At 41.5% G+C, this 20,710-nt stretch overlaps 2 protein-coding genes across 6 annotated transcripts in view; both read right to left on the minus strand.

Annotated features, from left to right (window-relative positions):
* The window catches only part of LOC122571660 (CCR4-NOT transcription complex subunit 6-like), a 925,145-nt gene that overhangs the window by 806,203 nt on the left and 98,232 nt on the right, over nucleotides 1–20,710 (minus strand). The window lies entirely within an intron of this gene.
* On the minus strand, nucleotides 9,114–20,477 carry LOC122571659. The gene has a single exon (XM_043735706.1). It carries the CDS (start codon nucleotides 20,060–20,062, stop codon nucleotides 18,119–18,121), a length of 1,944 nt encoding a protein of 647 aa, XP_043591641.1. The 5' UTR covers nucleotides 20,063–20,477; the 3' UTR covers nucleotides 9,114–18,118.

The raw sequence follows: 20,710 nt of genomic DNA on the forward strand, positions 1-20,710 counted from the left end.
TTTGTTATTTTCCTTCAAATGCTTTTCTTACCAACGAGACGAACGTTTGCTGTTTGAAGTATTCTTCTTTATAATTATTAATTCTAATAATATCTGATTCGATAAATTAAATGAAATATAATCTTTTAAGTATTTTTACATTTTTAATATACCATTTAGCACATCTTACACCAATTAGAATAGAGTGGGAAGGTTTTAGGCTACCTATCAGAGTTATTATTATATTAATTTGTATAATTGAAAAAAGAAAATGTTATTTTATTAATGTCACGCTGCTTCTATAGCATTCATTCATATATGCGTTCATTTTTTCACTTTATTCTCGCGCATGACTCAGGAATGAAAAATGACTTTGAATTGTTCTAATCTGGAAACGCATTTGTTTAAATATTTCTAAGAAATCTGTAGGTCGAGGAATTCGGCAAACAAGTCGCATCGTAGAAAGACACATTCGCTGAAACTATGGTTAGTTGTCATTAGGAAATCACTATCGCATTTAGACCAATCGCAAACCTTTTCCACGCTGCTCTATGTGTAAATGTTTGATGTATAACAAGCATTCTGCTTGTTAAAGGGCAAAGTAAGGAATTTTTTGCAATATTTATCGATAAATATACAATGCTTTTTTTAAATCAATCTGTCAACAAATTTGGGTACCACGAAAACTTGCAGTAAATCGTACAGTTGCAAAGAAACAAAAAATAGAATTTTCTTACGCTATCAGTAAATAATAACAGTAACTAATATTTCGTGACTAATCATTGCAACGTGGTAGAATCTAATGTATGGAAAAATATGCACTGCGCGATATTATTATTACAAATAGCTGCGTTAATTAACTTATTAAGTAAGCACAGAAAAATAAAACGTATAAAAAGTTGGCACGTCGTACAGCAAAGCACGCGACCTTAACTTCTATCCATTCGCCTGCTGCCTCCCTTGTTCCGCCTTTTTTTTATCATCAAGAAAACTCGCGCAGAAAGGAAGCGAATATCTGCATTAACGTGCGAAAAAGCAGCAGAAAATAACACGTAAAAAAGGTGAGATAGACATGGAAAATGCGCAGTGTACATTTGTACAAGCACGAGGCAGCAATATCGAGACTTGTTTTTCCAATAATGCCGAAGGCTAAGAAAAAAAAAAAGCGGCGTAAAAATATGATTGGGAAATGAAGCGATCGCGATACGCGAGTTTTAAAAAGAAGAAAAGTTTAAGCGAGTTTTATTCGAAGGAAAAGTGGCTACAGAGCGGAGGGTAAATGGAAGCTAAGCGCAGCTTCATAATTCAGGTGCATCATTCGCGGCGTTATAAAAATTATCAATGATTTCCTGATGCTCGTCCGTTACATTCCAACGCGGATGTTTCGAAAGGTCGTCACGTGCAGGAATAGCGGGAAGGACGAGTTTCATTCAAAAAATGGCCGATGCGTCACGCACGTACGTTCAAGTTCAACCGAAACTCACGAACTGAGAGTTGTAATACACGTTCTCAGCGAAGAAAATAAACACTAACGCCGGCACGCTTCTACGAAATACTCGGCTAACAATCGTTAACAAGGTCAAACGTACAAAACATTATCCGCTATACTTGCTGGATAAGTAAGAAGACTCCAGGCATGATCGCATAATCGCGGTATCGATTTCTCGACATCTCGCCAACAAAAAGAGCGATCATATTACGTCGAAAGTACACTCCTGTTCATAAGTATCACGATACTTACTCTCGCTGCTGTGAGTGTCGCAGGATACTTGCACAAACTGAGGCAAACTTTGGAAATCGTTCGAGTATTATTGAAAAGTAGAAGAATCTTTGTTACGATTTGAAAGCTTGCCTGAAGATAAACAGAAATTCTAGAATCTTAGGCAAATACATTCATATACATACACATATATTAGGTCGTCCGGAAAGTATCTTTCTTTCGCAAACGTGTTTTATACAACAGTGCACCTTCGTACAAACGTGAAAGCAAATCTGTGAAATGTCGCGCTGTTTATCTCGACATAATAAAATGGATCGTACGTAATTAACAAAATAATATGAAACAATGTTGAAATGTAGTGCGCCTATTATTTTTTCATAAAACGAAAGAAACTTTTCGGACAACCTAATACATAAAAACAATATGTAATATATATATTATATATTATAATACATATATATTAAATATTAATATATTAAATGAGTACTATGTTTAATAAGATAAAATTTTTCCGCTACATATCCTCCATTACACCCGCATCTTCTTTTCTATTTCGTTTGCCGTTGTTTGATTCCACGTTTTGACCAAATTTCACTGCGTTCTATATTTATTTTGTTCAAGATTCTATCAATAAATGTTAACAATTTATCACATCCTTTGTGACTCTTACAAATCAATTTTGCAAATTCTTCAATCTCTGCTCTGTATCAATGCAGAGCTTCGAGTGATTAATCGTTTCCTCGAACTAATTATCACGAAATGTTTTAACATTTATGAACGAATTTGTACGCGAAGGGAACGGATGTTAGAAAATGGTAATTTCGATTTTTCTGTACGACATCGATAACGAAAAGTACGATTTTTACATCTTCTACCGAGAAGATAATTATCGGTAGATTGTTCAAATTCTTGTGACGAACAGCAACTTTTTCACACATAAAAGGTAACTTATTCCAAAGAATTAGTTGGAAAAAAGTTCCACGTGGAAAGTTCAATGTCGCTTGGCTTGAGACAGAAATAAAAATGGTTGGAGAGAGAGCAAAAACACGTTAACAAGAACTCGTCTACGTTGGCTAACTTTAGCAATTCGTCGGTGTGCGTATGATAGTATCATCAAATTCTAACGAAAAGTATAAAATTTTCACTGAAGCAGGTGAGTCATTGAACGCTAGAAAGTATCATTTTCGTTTATCGCTATCAAAACCATCGAGCTTGAATATCACAGACCAGTGACTAACACCCTAATTGATAGCGAAAAATGATAAAGGTTTGGATTTTGCAATGTCGAAACCTCGCAAGAAAATATACGAGCGTCTCACAGTTTAAAAACCTACCGTCTTCGCTTCTTCCTCGCGTTTGTACCTTTTCGAATATTCTTCAATTCCTCGTCTATTTCGTTCATAAAGAACGTGGGATGTACAAAAGCTAGAAAAATTACATTTGCATATCGTCGAATAGTAAAGGGAAATATTTCAAAACTATGTATATTTTAATAATATCTGTCGAAATATATCATCCACTCAGGGTCACATAGACCCAAGGAAGACGGCAAAGACCAATGACTAACACCCTAATTGATAGCGGAAAATGATAAAGGTTTGGATTTTGCAATGTCGGAACCTCGCAAGAAAATATACGAGCGTCTCACAGTTTAAAAACCTACCGTCTTCGCTTGTTTCTCGCGTTTGTACCTTTTCGAATATTCTTCAATTCCTCGTCTATTTCGTTCATAAAGAACGTGGGATGTACAAAAGCTAGAAAAATTACATTTGCATATCGTCGAATAGTAAAGGGAAATATTTCGAAACTATGTATATTTTAATAATATCTGTCGAAATATATCATCCACTCAGGGTCACATAGAGCCGAGGGGGACAGCAAAGTCGAGCAAATATTTCCTTTGCTGTATGTAGGAAAATCAAAATCAGGTAACGTTGGTGGTAGACAGCGACATAAATTCAACTGCGTTTGTCCGTGTACAGTGTTAGATACAGTTTTACGAACGACGTAGTGGAAAGCAATTAATTTGCCCTCGGCTGGAAAATAATAAATTCTCTGCGCTATTAGAAATCAACGAAGTTTGGCAAACCAAGGACATTGATCATCAGAGACATTGAATACTTGCTACGCCTATTTATTCGGTCAGCGTGTGCACGTGCAACATCACTCGCATGTAGAAGGTTAGAATGTCGTGTGACACGATAACACGCTTGTATAATCGTAGAGAGACTAACGACAACGTGACTGCCCATTTGATAATTCCGTACATCCATTAATTTACCAAGATATTGTAATACCGCACGTACGCTCGGTGCATACTTTCGCATAAACGTTGGCACAATTGCTTTTAGATAGCTCGAGAGTAACCAGTGATAATATATTTCACTGCGAAATATCAGTGCTATTAATAGCTTTATAAAGGTTCTGGTAAAACTTTCCAGTGTTCCGACTATTTTCAGCCATTTTTCTTTCACCTTTCCCGATGCTCGTGAAATATCGAATTAAACGTCCTAATAGACTTAGATATTATTAGGTTGTCCGAAAAGTTTCTTTCGTTTCATCAGGTTTTCAACAACAACAATTTCTGTCTTTATTTTATTGAATTAAGTATGATCCATTTCGTTCTATTTCTATTATTGTGGGATAGTGTGACATGAGGGAAGGACGTGGCGCGGGGGGTAATTGTTTATTAGCGTTGTCAAGATATGTTAATGTTGTCAAGCAGTGTTGTGAGCGTTACCAAGGTATGTTAAGGGAGAAATGAGCATGGTAAATGCTGTCAGAGTTGAAGAATTTATCGTGGTCGTGTGAAGATCGTTGTGTTGTTGTGTCGTAAAAGTAGTGAGAAATAAATACGCGAAACGGGGTATTGTATTCGTTTCTGTGTGAGTGCAAACGATACTGTATTTATCATACTGTAACCTACAAACTAATTTAATAACATTCCTACATTATTATTTCCGTGCATAATTCAATAAATTAATATAAAACGAAAAACATTGTGCGTCTATTATTTCTTTATAAAACGAAAGAAACTTTTCGGACAACCTAATGTTAACATAGCCAGATTATAACGAGCAACAAATGAATGCATCGTTACGTTATACGATAGTTCATTGAGTCAGAAAACCTAATATGTTCGCGATACAAACATTTTTCATGGTGAATTTTTCAAAAATGTTATTCTGTTTTATAAATAATTTCGATACTTTGTTCTCTTTTAACGAAAAATCCTTTGGTAATTTTTTCTTTCGGAAACACTATTCCCCTGTAATTAAAAACGCGAATATATCGACGCTATTATTCTGGCGTGACAGAGAAACATTCAGAAACTTACTCTTTTGGGATTCGAGACCCTCCCTGTCACAAACAAACGCGTTAATTACTATGTCGTGTTGCACGTTCCGATGTCCTATAATTTCGGCAGAAATGTCTGTCGCACACAGCCCTTGTGCACGAAGACGCTTCTGATTGCAAAACATTTTTCCAAACCGCGCAAAATTTAAAACGCGCGTTCGAAAGCTACACGGCTGACCACGGCACTGCGATACATTGAAAAACTAGAAACCACAAAAAAAAAAAAAAAAAATTGGACAGCAGAATTTCTACTCTGGGAAATTTACATCAGAGATCTAACGATTCGCCAGTTTTTCAAATTCCGAGGATTTCCCTTTGTAACTGGAAAAGCTGCAAAGTTTCGAAATCCTAGAAAACGATCAAACCTGCTCGTTTCAGAAAGGAAGACAAATTCCGTGTCGAATAATCTTACGAGAATGTTATAATCGTATTTCGATGCATCGAACGAATGAAAAACAACGCTCGACCATAATTTTACGACTTTTAAATATTTCCTCTTGCGGTCAGCGCGTTAAGATGCACTCGAACAAGTGCCGTACGCTTATCGCTCGCATAGTAATTGGCGTTCGTTATTAGAGCTACTTTTTACTCTTATTCGGAGCCCGGGATGATTTTACGCGCACCAGAGAACCAACTTTCGCATTAATCGAGACGAAAACGCGACTATCTTCGTGTTCCGTACGTAGCGACAATTAACAGCATCGATAAGAGAGCAATCGAACGATTTCTTAGTTCGATTTATTCGATTTAAAATAAACGACGCAACAAGGTCGTGCGCGTAAAATACAAATTTCTGTATTTATGCGAGATATATTATTATCGCGAAATATTTTTAACCAGGCAAACAATACGTCGCCTGGTTATACGGGCCGCGCGGAGAACGATTTTAACGAAGGAACGAATTGAGAAAAATAGACGGGACAAAGCGTAGATTGTTTAGACATTACGCAAGTGTACGAGACCGATCCATCTTTGCATACGATATAAGATGATTCAGGTATTTTACGCGAAACAATGTCAGCATATTCATAAGCAAAAATAGGAAACAAGTATTGCATAAACGTAGGGTCATTAAAGGTCTTCTTAATCCCGCTGCTCTGTTCTTTCAGTAAATTTGGACCCATTGTATTCCTTTCACATTGAAAAGTATCTCAAGTTGGAGTAAAATATAAAGAAAGATTGTTGGGTATTGTGCGTGTGATTCATTGTCCCGATCCTACGTTCCACATTTTCTTAAAACATTAACACTAGGTTTACGGGCGTTTCGTACATACCTATCTGTACGAGCACCCGTCAAATTGACGGCTAAACGAAAATGCGCATTTTTCTTTAAAGAATCGATTTATTCAAATTAAGTCCGAAAGGAACGATATTAGGCTTCGCGTTTAAATAAATTGTTAATAAATAAAAAGTCTTTTTCTTTTTAATTATCACTGAAGAAATAACAATAACATTAACGGTACAGGGTAATCATATCTATTGAGCACATTTTTTACAAATATACTGACTGTTGTTCGTGCATTTTCCACATACGATCGTTTTGCAATATATACAATAATTATTACTTCTATTTTTTTTTTTTTTTTTTTTGCAATAACCCACTTGGCAATTTTTTCGCATTTCTGACGTTGAGGGTGACAGAAATGAAGCGTCTGATCTTCGGTAAATGTTCTCCTTGTTTTCTCCAGCTAATTTACGATGCAAAATGGTTAAAATTGGTGCTATGGCTTTTCAGATATTTCATTTCGAAGTTCGAAATCCGTCAAATTGACGGATCCCGCAAACCTAGTGTTAAAAGTCTTCTTATTCATAGAAACGAGAGCAAGGTTGCAGCACGAAAATACGAGAATTGCAACAGGACTACAAGTTATAACAACGGTGCTTCAAGTCGTGACAAAAGCGCGGAATAATAATGGACTGTTTACTGTTTGGAGGAGTAGAAACTGATTCGTCCTATTTACGTTAGTTCCATTCGGAAAAATGGTAATATTCAAGTATGGAAATTGAAATCGTTACGAGTTTTTTCATGTCCATGAACGCATTACGAATTCTTCGCATTAATTCCAAACACGTATTAATCTTAATTGCGTGAAAATTTGTTTCCTAAAGTTCCCAACAAATAAACATTCAGTGACGTAACAACGTGCGATCTCGTGGGCCCAAGCAGCAGTCTTCCTTGACCAATCCATTCTTCGGTTTAATGCCCTGCTTAATCAACCTGTTGTCATTTCGTATTCTTACCACGACTTTGATGAAGCGTTTATGAGCCTGCGTTCGTATAAAAATGTTCTTTTCTTGATATAATTCCGAGATAATAATCTCCCTGAATAATTATTCTCCAAGTAGAAATGTTATTTTTATCCAAGTTACTGAAGAAATATCGTCGACTCATGGGGATGAACTGCCGCCCCAAAATATTCGGATAACGTCAACATTTTACCAAACTTAAAAATCCGCTATATTATGCATTATTTTCATGCAGATATTATGTCACGTTGGGAACATCTGCGCACAAAGGCCAATGATACAAACGAACGAACGAACGCTTTACGATAAAATTATTCACATTCGTTCGCGTACCATTTATTATATAATTATGTCAGTACCGGGAAAATGGGAAAATAATGCGGTGCACGAAACGGGAACAATGGATGTGTTCGGCTCAACCTGTTTAATGATAATGAAATAATTTAGGTTGGCATTAGCATATTAAGTTGGCGATTCAATCGGAAACTTTATTCGATGTATTTTCACAAATATTATAGCTGCAATAAATAATAATTTGCAGACGCAGTTCGATTTACTTCTAAACAAGCGAGCTCAAAAGCTTGATTTAAACGTTACGAATTTAGCCTTCCTTACACATTGCGTTCAGAAACTTTTAATTTTTATATCTTCTACTACTCGGAAGGGAGGATGAAGTGGAAGAACGGGAAAATTCCAGCTAGATTCAGATGTGGAAACGAGACCAAAGCGAGGGAATACTGGAAAGAAGAGGGAGAAAAAAGATGCAGACTATGTAAGAGGAAAGAAGAAGACCTGAGACACGTAACGGAAGAATGTGAAATAACCGGAGGACCAAAGGACATAGAAAAGACACTGAATGAGACTGGAGAAGGACTAACGGAACTAAAAGCAATGACAGAGAAGAGAAAAGCAATACAAGACGGGGAGGAACGACAAGAAGGAAGCACAGTAAGGAGGCAAAAGACCAAAAGTGGGAATAGCGTGTAGTCATAAGTTGCAATAGTTTTAGTCATTAGTGTTTTGGCTGTTAGAGATAAATTTAAGGGAGTGCAATACAATAGAGTAGATAAGAGGGGAGGTAGATATATAAGGAGCAAAATAAGTGTAAGAGATGTAAAACCGAAAGTTCGTCGAAAGCCGAAAGGCACGGACTAAATAATAATAAATAAATAAAATAAATAAAAAATATATATCTTCTATTACATATATATATATATATATAATTTCCCAAGGCAATAATAATAAAACAATAAGATGTGACATACTTGAAACAGTATGGGAACAGAATTTATCCTCTTCCCAAAAAGGATACGTTATATCCTTTACTGGAAAAACAAAACTCACTTATCTCTATCCGACAGCTGTAGAACCAGTGTAATGGATAATAAATAAGAAATAACATATTTTTTATTATAGAAAAACGAAACTCGCGATATGACAAACTGAAAGTGGAACAATAACTTTAATAAATTTAACTGTTCGATTTTGCATAAGTACTTTTAATCAGATTTCGTCGTATCGTGTTTTGTACTCTGTACCTGAGCAAAGGATATAAGAAAATGATAAGAACCGAAAATGTTTAAACGATGTTGCAGCCACGAGACGCAACAACGACGGATAAATCTAGTTAGAAACAACCGAAGAAGCATAAAATCACTCTCACCGCTCCTCTTACCAAACTATAAAAGTAAATTATCCAATGTCGTGGCATAATGAAAAAAAAAAAAAAAAGAAGGTTATACCTTTGCAAAGAAATACTATTTAACTTTGCTATTCGCGGAATACCAGGTGCGCAAAGAAGTAAACTGACTTTACAAACAGTATGTTTTATTTTGGTGTATACTTCACAGTTTATATTGGTTGAGAGAAGAATCTAGGCATGAAACAAGTAAAAAACTCGAACGTGAAGTCTCAATGAATAGTTCCACCAACGAGAACAGTTCACAGTGGGCTGAAACCACCGTGCGCATAGTGTACATATATAGATATATATATATATATATATATATATATATATCTCGATATCGCAAATTCAAATTGGCCGTGTTGGGCCACGATCGAAGTCTCCGATGAATTCGTTCGCGGCCCGACTCTCTTTTTCCACACACCTGTGCTCTTTTTGATTCTGCTTCGAGGAAATAAGCCAGCTGCGTGCTAGGCTGCTGCTAAACGCAATGAGTCAGCAACGTGTTCCCTTTACGTAACGATCCTTCAAAGATAGCCGAATAAAGACAGATGTAACAATAACGAAAAAGTTTCACTTTCATGACACATTGGACGTGAGTTTAACGCGATTTGTAATCGATTGGATCGCCGTTGCGGATTTGTACGCATTCGTGAAAGATCGAAGGCTGTCAAAATGCAGGGAACGCGCGTAACATGGAAAAATAAAATCTCCGAAACTATAGCAACGTTTGTAATACTTAGCAGGTGAAGCGTACGGCCCTAAAAGTCATTGTGTTCAGAGAAATTTAAATTTCCGTAAACGTTTGCAGTCTAATTCTGTATATTACGTCGCGGGAAATTTTCCAGAAACATTTTCATTGCTAGTCGCGTCGATCTACCGTTATGAAAAACGAAGAACGTTAGGTAGCAAAGGTGGTAAAATAGACGAATTGGAAATACGAGAGAAATAATTTTGGCGGAGTCGCGGCTAGGAAAATTGAAATTGCTCGATATTCGTTTCTCTCGAAGCAGATTGTATGTGGACAGAGGCGTGGTTTTTTAAACCATTTATTTTCCCACTTGTACAACACGAACGAAGGGGAAAAAGAATCCTTTGTGAAGTCTGTTCCACCGCAAAATGCGCTCATTCGCCGCGTCAATCTACGCTCTCGCCCGTACACATAGCCGATTTTCCGCAGTTGCCACAGTCACGACACTATTTTCTATCACAGACATCTACACCGTTACAAAATCTACGGATCCAGTAGATTACGCTCGCAGAATGATCGCATCAACCGTACAACTCATCGGCCTCGCTGCTGTTAGTCATAATTTAAAACGCGTTTTTCTTCGTTGCGCAACCTATCGCGAAACTTTTCACTTTCGTACGTACCAATTTCGTGGCGGCAGTTATGAGTCACTGGTCATTATGAATTTCACTGCTTCAACGCGCAAAACCGTATAATCGCGTTCTTAACCCTGCGTTCGCAAAATTTACCTGCCAATGTTCCACTTCTGCTTCGCGCGTCTTTCGTCTCCTGCGCCTCTACGAACTAAATTTCTCGCGCAAACTTTTACGAATCGACAGCTAACTACGTAAACGATCATCCAACGAATGTTCCATACCGACAATGATTCGTCTCACACTCGACTATGATCTCTCGTTTATTTCTGAATTTTCGCGTAAACTGAGAAAGATTCTCCAAATGGAAGTCCGGACAACTGATTTTGGTCGCAGTAGGTTCGAACAAACAGATCGCGCATAATATATATATATATATATATTAAGTAATCCACTGATTAAATAGAACGATAAAATTGTATATTAGTTTAAAGATAAGGAATAACTCGTCGACAGAAACCATATACCCTATCGTTAAAACGGAAAGGGAGCCATTACAGCGAATTATCTGCCAGTTTAATCGCCTTTCTCCGCTTCAACAAACGCGAAGATTAATCGCTGTAGTACGTTAAACGCACACGTTTCCGGTTCCACTGGTAGCGCAACTTTTGCTCAACGACCAAGTGTCTCAGCGAAAGAAGCTCTGGCATCCTTCCGTGATGTTTCTCTTGCGCGAGATATTTACATTTTCACAAGCAACGAGTCTGTCATGTATGACAAACACGCCAACGCATGCGTCTCTACTTCCATCTCAGATGCGTACACTGACTTTCAAACAACGAAAATTTCTCAATGTCGTACTCGAATCGACAGAGAACTAAACTTGCTTGCTGCGAGCCTGTAATTTTCTGTGCTCGAATCTCGCTGTACTTTCCACTTGCAGAGAGAATTTTTACGTTTCGAGGAAATCTGGCGTACAATTGACGCGAGCATTGGCGCTTAACCATAACGATTTATTCTATTTCCATCAAATTCGAGATATTCTTTTAACGACAAAGAGATATTTGCTCGAAGATGAGGCAGCAGAGTTCGCAGATAGTCTTTCGTATTTCTTAATCCGATTTCAATTTTTGACGAATTTTGTGACACGTTTTAACACGTTGACTGCCACGACACCCGTATTCGGGTGACAGCAAAGTTTCCGCTTATTTCACTACTTGCGAAGGATCGTGGGTATTTGAAAAGACATTCCAGAGGAAATAATAAAACTATCGAATTGTTAGACAAGTAATACGAAAATGGTTTATTAAAAAAATTATTTACTCGCGTTACTAAAATATCGATGGGAGCACCTGGCAGAGAACGTTCGGTACTGCGGCACGCGTGGCCTGACGGCGATTTCAGTGAAAACACGCGTGGCAGGCAACGTGTTAAACTCGCATTTCAAATTTCATGTTTTAACTTACATACGTTCGAGCGTTACTGTTCGGTGTAAGAAAATTGTCAAAGCTAATTACGACGATACGTGAAATACGCATTCGGTGAATATCATGCGATACCAAAGCCAAGTCGAATTATTGCGATTCGATGGTTGGTGCAAATATTCAGTGCCAAGGAAAACACGCTATCGAATAAATATACGTATATTAACAGCCAAGTACACATTCATCGTCTAAACTTTTACGAAACAATGTTACATTTGTCTCGTGTCCGAGCGGCCAATGAGATCGGATGCTTCTAAACGATTCTTCTTCTCTTTTCGTTTTCTTCTTCTACAGCGGCGATCCAACTACGTACCGACGTGCATTCACGGCTTCTGATAATAACAACGTGAAATTCATACTTCCGCAAGCATACTTCGACTACAACGTGTACGACGAATACGTTTCAATGTCGCGCACTGAAACATATCGTTTCTCGTATCGCGCTTAGGATTTTACGGTTTGTCGATTACCGAGGTACAAAGGAAACAGCTCTTTCTCTGATACGAAAGGCAAATGATATTTTTTAATGAAATTAATACGATAAGCTAGAGGTTTGAATCTAGCAATTTCAGGAGTAGAAAATGAAGATTGTTAAGCGAAAAATTTCAATGAACTTTACTTTACGTTCAACCTAAGTATCATTTTGCTCTTGTTAAACGTAGAACGTAAAGACGGACGTGAAATGAAGTTATTATTGAAAGTGAAAAATTGTAATTATAATTCAAGTTCTCTTTGTTTAGATCACACGTACGTTTATCGCGTAGATAATACACTATCCGCTTCGTCGTTCCCTATTGGGCACATCGTAGTCGTCAAACGGAATAATTAGCTAACTGCGAGCCTACGGCGTGGATCATCAAACAATACGTTGATCAGATAACGAACTCATTAGAAACGTTAATTCTTAGTCAAAGGAAGTCCCTGAATGCGTTCCCTGCACGATTTGAATTTCTCCGACGTGATTAGCTTTGACCTACATTTCCAAGGGATATTCCTCCGTGGAAGTAAAATTCACGTGGAACACGGCGACATTCAAACGAGTAATCAAACGGAATGGAAATACGATGATCAAAAGAGAGGCGCGGATTTGTCAACGAAGAACACGACGACTGGAAAAAACGACGGTTCGCGTGAAACAACTCGAAGATAACGTGGACAATGTGGGAAAAAAAATTGGAAACATTTACGGGCTGAGTCATTACAAGCATATTACTGTTATCGGTATTAGTCATCGTTGATTTTAGTCACGTTTCGCCTCGTTTCGTTTCAGTTAAGACAGCAAAATCAACGTCTGTTAAAATAATGTGCATGAGTCAAGTATTTCTGACACTTGCTTTAATATATGTCAGCTAATGCGATACGCGAGAGGTCGTGTAAAAATTGAATGACCCGACACGATAATAGCTTTCGCGATAACAACTTTCGCGATACTCGGTCGCGGTAAAACGGAAGAAAAGAGCGTTTCAATTTCTCTGTGGTGCGCGTACGCCTAACGAGCAACGTTTTCAAACAGACGACTTGAGACGAAGAGCAGCGACGTGCGTGAGTTTGCCGAGGATACTCAGGAGAACGAGACAAGGAATGTATAAACAGCATAAAACACGGTTAAAAGTTCGAAGATGAAGTAGACGTATTAGAATGTGGGCGAATTATAACAGTTTATCAACCCACGCAATCAACGCCATTACTCGATTGAGATGAGAAAGAGGTCGACGGTGTCTAAGGAGAAACGTGTTCTACCGGGAAATCCATAAATCCGATTTTACTCGGAATCAAAGAGAAGCGGCGCAATTACGATCGATGAAGACCAAAGACTTGGCCTCGTCGAATGGTAAAAGCAACGAGAATTCCGGAAATGTCTATCGTTTCGTCATCCGCAAACGTGGGAAAAGCGAATACGCGAAAATTCTTCTGTGTTCAACTGTGTCTTTTTTAGCAGATAATATTCGAACACGCGTGTCGCTAACGTTTAGAACTGATGGTTTACTATCGATGAAGCTATGTACGTTGTTATTATCGAACGTGTAAACAAGAAAATAAATGTACGTTTCGATAAACGTTCGAAACAACAGTTCCACGTTCGCGTGCAGAGAAACGGATATGGAAATGTTGAGAGAAAATTGCGAATTATCTGGTGAAATGAATTTTGCCATCTCTGATTTCACATGTTTTTTTTTTTTTTAATAAATGACAATAAAAGTCTGATTCGAAGGTGGGTGCTAATAAAATTCTGAGATATGCGAAATTAAATCAAAGACATCTTTTATTGAACTTCTCAAACAATGTAATTCGAGTTAGTGCGGTACAGCACTGTAGCGACATTGGTTGACCGGCGTTGATCAGTCTGGACGACGAAGCAGAATCGAGTGTATCATCGTTTCGTTATCACAATACCTTGTATCGTCAAACGACGATGTTGAAAATAAATACATCCAGAAGGAGAGAGCGAAGAAGGATCGAATTTCCAAAGAAGAGAAAGAAAAAAAAAGAGCGAATCCACTCGAGTCAACAATCCATGAAACAAAAATGTCGATAATTCTAACGAAAAAGGAAAAAAAGAAACAACGCGCGAACCGTGTGAAAATTTTTTCGACGTTCTTCGAATCTCTCTCGCTCTCTCTTTCTTCTTCCAGAGATCAAATAGCGTAAAGCACGATTGGCAAATGATCACAATCAGCAAACACAAAAAGCAAAATAAAACCGGAAAAAAAAGCGTTCGTCGAAACTCCGTCACGATCGATAAAAGTAAGGTCGAATGTACATTTCGCCGATCGTCAATTGCGATTCCGTCCGCGATAGAATCTTTACAAAAAAAAAAAAAAAAGAAAAAAGCTGAACGTCAAATATAAGTTCTTATCTCTGCCCGTCGGAACAGCGGCATCGTTTAACAAAACGAAACAGGCAACTTTTTTCATCTCGATACGTTCGAATCGCTTTTATCAATTTTCGTTTCTCCAGCTGCAGCCTTCGAACGTTTCATACAGTATACGAGACAACGCACCAGGTTTGTATACCGCGGCTCTGTTCCGTAAGCAAAAAGAGACTCGACGATTCCACGCAAATAAATTAAATTTTCCTCCGTTCATCGTTTGTGAAAACAATAAATGGACAAGCTTCGGGGGCGGAGGGGCGAACGGTATCATCGTCGAAGCTGTATCGTACTACGAACTCGTTCCGCAACATGTATCCGGATTGGCGGCGGCGGTGATGCGTTCTCGAGCGAAAAACCTCTATTCCGGAAAGGCGGATTGCAAGTGCCATCCGATCGTTTCTCCACGGACGCTGCCAACGAACGATGCACTGCTCGGTAGAAAAGAAAAGAATGCGTGATACATTGAAAAATGAAGGAAGAACGTGGTGGCGAATTTATTGGTGAACACTATACAGGCAGGGTAAGACACGCGTTTGGTTACACAGCAGCGAACGTGATACCGTGCAAACGGCGTTACACTCGAAGAAAAATATCAACGAACGACGATGTTATTAAAGCAGCAACGATTATCTCTTGGCTTGGTATGTGATACGGCGGTTGTTGCTGCTTTAACAAGAGTCAACATCAATATTTATCTGTTGCTACTTAGCAATAAAACTTGCTATGCACGATGAGGACCAGAGCAAGAGAGAAATATTGCTAATATAATTCTTCGCGTTGGATTGCGCGTCTCGTTGGTTGAACCCCGGACGCGAAGCACGCACGCGCTAAGCCTAATTAGTCGTCGGTGATTCTCGCGGCACGCTCTTTCGTTGCCTTCGAAATTGCCGCATCGTCTCTAATATCCCCTAACAGTCTAATGGTAAATAAAAGGCGGACCGTTTAATACGCGACTTCTCCTATACACATATAGACAACGGTGATAATCTAAGTGAATCGCCTTAACATCTAGGCTTACAGTCTAAACGAAAGAGGATGGTGGGTAATGGATACGTGTGTGTGTGTATGTATGTGTGTGTGTGTGTGCGTGTGTATGTTTGTTAAATATGCGAACGTGCGTTTTTTTTTTTCTGTCTGATTTCGCGTACGAAACGATGAAAGTTCGCGGACTCGTCATGGTCTCGTGCCGGGTCGAGAAACAAGATCGTCGAGCACGGGGTGAGAAGCGTTATCGCAACGCTGTGTCACAAAATCACGCGAAGCTCGCGATCGATACAATCGACGCACAGCTCGCAAACCGTGATCGATCGATTGGCTTTTCACCGTGCCCCGCGTCTTACGCCTTACGAAAATTCACGCGATGCCCTTTTCCTACGATAAAACATTTTAAGGTCACGGCCGATGATAATTGAAGACCACGTTTCGTCTTACGTCTATTGGATCACGTGGCCCTGTAATAACGTGGAGTCGCGCGGAAAGTAACTGCGACACGGAGACGAGTAACTCTGTTCGATAAATTTTCACGTTAACAAACATTGTACGCTAAAGATACTAAAGGTCCTGGCTGAACCAGAGACCAGCGAACATCTAACCAAGTTCCAATGTTAACCAACTTACTTCCTAACACTTTCCAAAATAGAATCAAGGTCTGCCTTCCAATCTGTTTGTTTTGTGCAGAGTGCAAGCTACAGATCAAAAGGCAAACGCGTAAGCGTCGACCAAACGTCGGACAAACTTGGTAACTTTGAAAGATTACGAAGCAAAATGAAATCGATACACCGAAGTGGAACACGTAGTGAAATTTACGAGATTTTCGAATCTCGCGTGTCCAATCGCAAAGGACAGACAATTTTAGCATTTCTCGATGATAGATACAACTAAAATTTAACTAACGTTGCAACAACGTGACCACGAGGAATGCTTCACGCATCTACGGCTACGCGAACACGAATCGCGCAAGTAGCACGAAACAACCTCAAACTGCTAGCCATCCTTCCGGCCGCGAATTTGTGTTTATCATGAACTTAGTTGCAGGAACAAAGGATTCGCGGGATATTTGCCAGCCACTGCACTACTAACCGCAAGAAACGTTCCAGGAATGATCGAAGTATCTCGTATAGTAACACGGATCGATGTTACAAGGTTCACGCGTAAACGTGACTCTACTTTTCAAGTAGCCAAAGTACGCAACAATATCGAACGTATTGGAAAGACCGCGGCGTACAATTAAGACCAAACAATTTATGGAACGAAGATTCAAAGCGAGTTTCGATACAGGAAACGATATTCGACAATGAGAAAGCAATTATTCGAGAGGTAAGGAGGATCGGAGAAAACTGTCGGGCATCGCGTGATTAAAAGAGGAAAAACGGGAAACGCGAACTCTCTTGGCGACCAGCGGCCGATTCATCGTTCCGTTTAATTACTACGTTACGATTTAAACAGTCACAACTCTAGGAGTTGTTTCGGTGACGGTGGTTGGCGGCGAGGGGAAGCGTTATCTCGTTGCAAACGTTGACGACGGTTGGGATCGTACGACGCGAAACAGGAGTCGGTGGAAAGAAAGCGAAGGAAGGTGAGAGAAGGGAAGGACGAGGAGAAAGAGAGAAAGAAAAGGAGAAAGAGAAAGAGAGAGAGAGAGAGAGAGAGAGAAAGAGGCGATTACAGGGAATCTTTCTCTCGTGCGATCAGCTTTAGGTTGGTAGTCGACACACCGGCTTTATCGTTGAGTCGATTCGCTTGACGACACGAGCCAACCACCGTTTATTAGTAGCATGTTGTCATCGATAAGCAGACCGCGTGTATTCCCGACATCAAGGTACGATCCTTTAGACCTACTCTCGTGCGTGCTTCACGAGTGCACGCACATCACGTATACTACGTGTATACAACGTACACCGTTAGGAAGAAGAATCGTTCGACACGTAGCTTTGCTCGTTACCGTCAGTTACACTTGTTCGTCGTTTCACCCAGGACTGCTGGCAACGAGGGCGTCATCGCGGGAACAAGACCGAGGAAGGGAAGAGATGGAAGTAGGATATAATTACAGCGACGCGCGTTACTTGGGACAAAAAGAGCGAAGGTTTTTCGCAGAAACGGATAGCTACCGTTCGAAACTCGAGCAGTTTTCGTCTCACGCGGTCGCGCACGCGTCTACGCAAGTCCGTTCGGCTTTGTTCCCTATCGACGAACTAATTGAATCTACAGGGCCACCTCTCTTTCGCTCGCACTCACGCGTCTCCCTTTCTCTCCTTCTCTCTCGCTCGCACAGTCGACGTGTTCACGCTCCCTGCTACTCTGCTTCTTCTTTTAGCCTCGCGCGTACGCGCGCACGCGAATCGAAGAAGAAGGAACGTTCGCAAACACGGACAGACGCGAAAATGTTCTCTCTTTGCACCGTAACGAGTCGGACCAGCAGACACATCGAAAGAGAATCTCGGATCCCGTGTTGTTCATTCCTCCGCTTGCAGCAACGTGCGGAAATCCTGTTGCAGCTTTGACTCGTGGTAGCTCCAAATGTCGCTGAAATCTTCCTCGTCTTCGTCCACCTCCTCCGCGAAGATACATTTCTTCTGTTCCGATATCGGCGCGTTCGGTGACGGCGAGTAAAACTTTATCTCCAAATCTCTGTGGCCGTTCGGCGACGTGATGATCTCCGTGGAGACCTCCAGCTCTTTCGGCGACTGTACGGTGGTACCGTTCACGTCCATACCGGATGGTCCAACGTTACTCACAGGAATACCGATAGAGTCGCCGCGCCACAGCGTTCGACGTTTCCCGCTCTCCGCCTGTCCCCTGTCACCGATCACGCCGAAGTCTTTGCTAGGCGTGCTGATCTCCTCGCTGAAATAACTGGTGGGATCGCTCCAGCTGCGCCTCAGTACGACACCGGTGCTACCGGTGCCGTCTTTCTCTTGATGGGCTCGAGGAACGCTATCGCCGTTGAAAAGCCTCTCGATACTCTGCTCCGGACAATTGAGGCTCGGCCGGGACAAGAATAGCGGCATCTGCGGGAAGTGGCCGGGACAGAAGTCGGTCGACGGTGACGGGGTCAAGAAGGGCGAGTAACAGTTCTGTTCCACGTCCCATATGAGAGCCGCGGGATCGCAGTACCGGCACTGGCACGGCCCTAATTCGTCGTTGATGCCGTCCTCGCAGCCGCCTGTCGTCGCCGTCGGCTCGTTGTATTCGTGCAGATAGCGCAGAACGTTGTTGCCGTTGACGGCGTGATTATGGTGATGGTGATGGCCGTTATGTCTGTAACCCTTTGGCGGAATGGTGCGCATTTGCGCCGGCACAACGATGTTTCTGTTGTCGTCCAACACTTTCACCTCCACGTGCCGGTGCGGATACCTTTGCCTCGCGTCGGCTATCTCTTGCACCGACATGCTGCCCGTTGTCCTTTCCCTCGCTATGGGTGGCCTTCTATGGTTTCTAAGGTGAGGCGCGGCTTCGTAACGTTGCTCGTAACAAGCCGGCACGTACGGTTTTAAAGAACCCGCGCACGGTTGTTCGTTGGCCACGCTCGAATTTGACTGTTGCTGTTGCTCGTCGTGTTTCGCTTCCACGGAGGCCACCGTGTTGTTCGGCGGTTTTCTGTCCTTCTTCCTGCGCTTTCGCGGCTTGATGATTCGTGGTAAGCTGTTCTCGGAATTGTTCGACCCTGAACTCTCGTCGCTCGCGATACTCAATGAATCGATATTTGCTATGTTGTTTCCCGTGCTCGTCGTTTCCTTGGCCGTCGTGCAGTCCGACGATTTCGCGTTCGTCTGCTGTTTCTTCCCGAGGTCTATCGGCCTCTGGGGCCGCGACGGTGGACACCTCACCGAGTTGTTCATCGTACAGTTCGATGTCACGGTAGCCACGTTATTGTGAACGTAACTATTCACCGCGCCCGTATTGCTGCACACCGCATTAGCAATGCCATTAGCGTTCCCGCTGTTATGTATCTTGCCGCGATTGTGAAACCGATTGGCCAGGATCAGCGGCGCTCCCTGCGTGTGAATGGCCAATCTAGAAAGCGGATTCTTGTGTAGGTGAACCGATACTTGCTGATCGCAAGCCTGCTGTTGCTGCTGCGGCGATGGTGATTGTTGCTGTTGCTGTTGCTGCTGACCGAGCGACGGCGACGATCTCTGCGTGCATCTGCGAGGGCTGGACGTCATGGATATCAACGGAGCGCCCGTCCAACCGCCCGGTCCGTACTGCATCTGACATTGTTCCGTTCCGCTCGGGAAGTTCACAGTTCCGTAACAGCCTCGCGTTTTCCCGCGAATCACAGCTTCCTGTTTCCTACCGACGATTGGCTTGTGCGATCCTGGCCTGATGCTCGACGATATCAAACAACTACCGATGTAACGCTCCACCTCCACGCCGCCCTGGGAGGCCGGGCTCATCTTACAAAACCCGCGACCGATACCACTTATATAGCAACGACACCGTTATATTCTCCCGATTATCAGAAAATGCCGCACCTCACGGTATTCCAATCGTTGACAAGTACGTTACACCAACACGTTACTCCATTGACCCAAATTCAGCTACAACGTTTCCGATGCTTCAACGGTATCACCGGTTTAGCCCATTGTCATCCTGAGCCTCTTTCGAGTCGATACCACAAACAGAACTGTAACACTGTTAACGATCGATCCAAGCTGAACAAGCGTAAACAGCGTCGTTTCGTCAGACACGCAGCGTGGAACGGTCACGTTCCAGACGACGGAAACGACCGATTAAATACGGCAACGGCGACAGTTACGTGGATCGAAACACAGCGCTCGGTCGAACAACCATACGGGACCGCGGCTGCAACGATACTGAAGCTCGCTCCAGCGAACGCGCTTACGCCGTCTTTCGCATCGCTCTGCGACGTGGAGATGCCCCACCATGCTACCCACTGCCCCCTCCACCGTCCTTGCCCCCCACCACCTGAACCACGCTCACCGCCGACAGACGTGCCCCCACCACTCTTTCCATCCCCCTTTTCTTCACCTCTCCACACCGTTCAACGAAACTTCACCGTGCTCCTATACCGCTTATATACA

Source organism: Bombus pyrosoma, linkage group LG10 (assembly GCF_014825855.1).
Source record: "Bombus pyrosoma isolate SC7728 linkage group LG10, ASM1482585v1, whole genome shotgun sequence".
In the NCBI taxonomy this organism is placed as follows: Eukaryota; Metazoa; Arthropoda; class Insecta; order Hymenoptera; family Apidae; genus Bombus; species Bombus pyrosoma.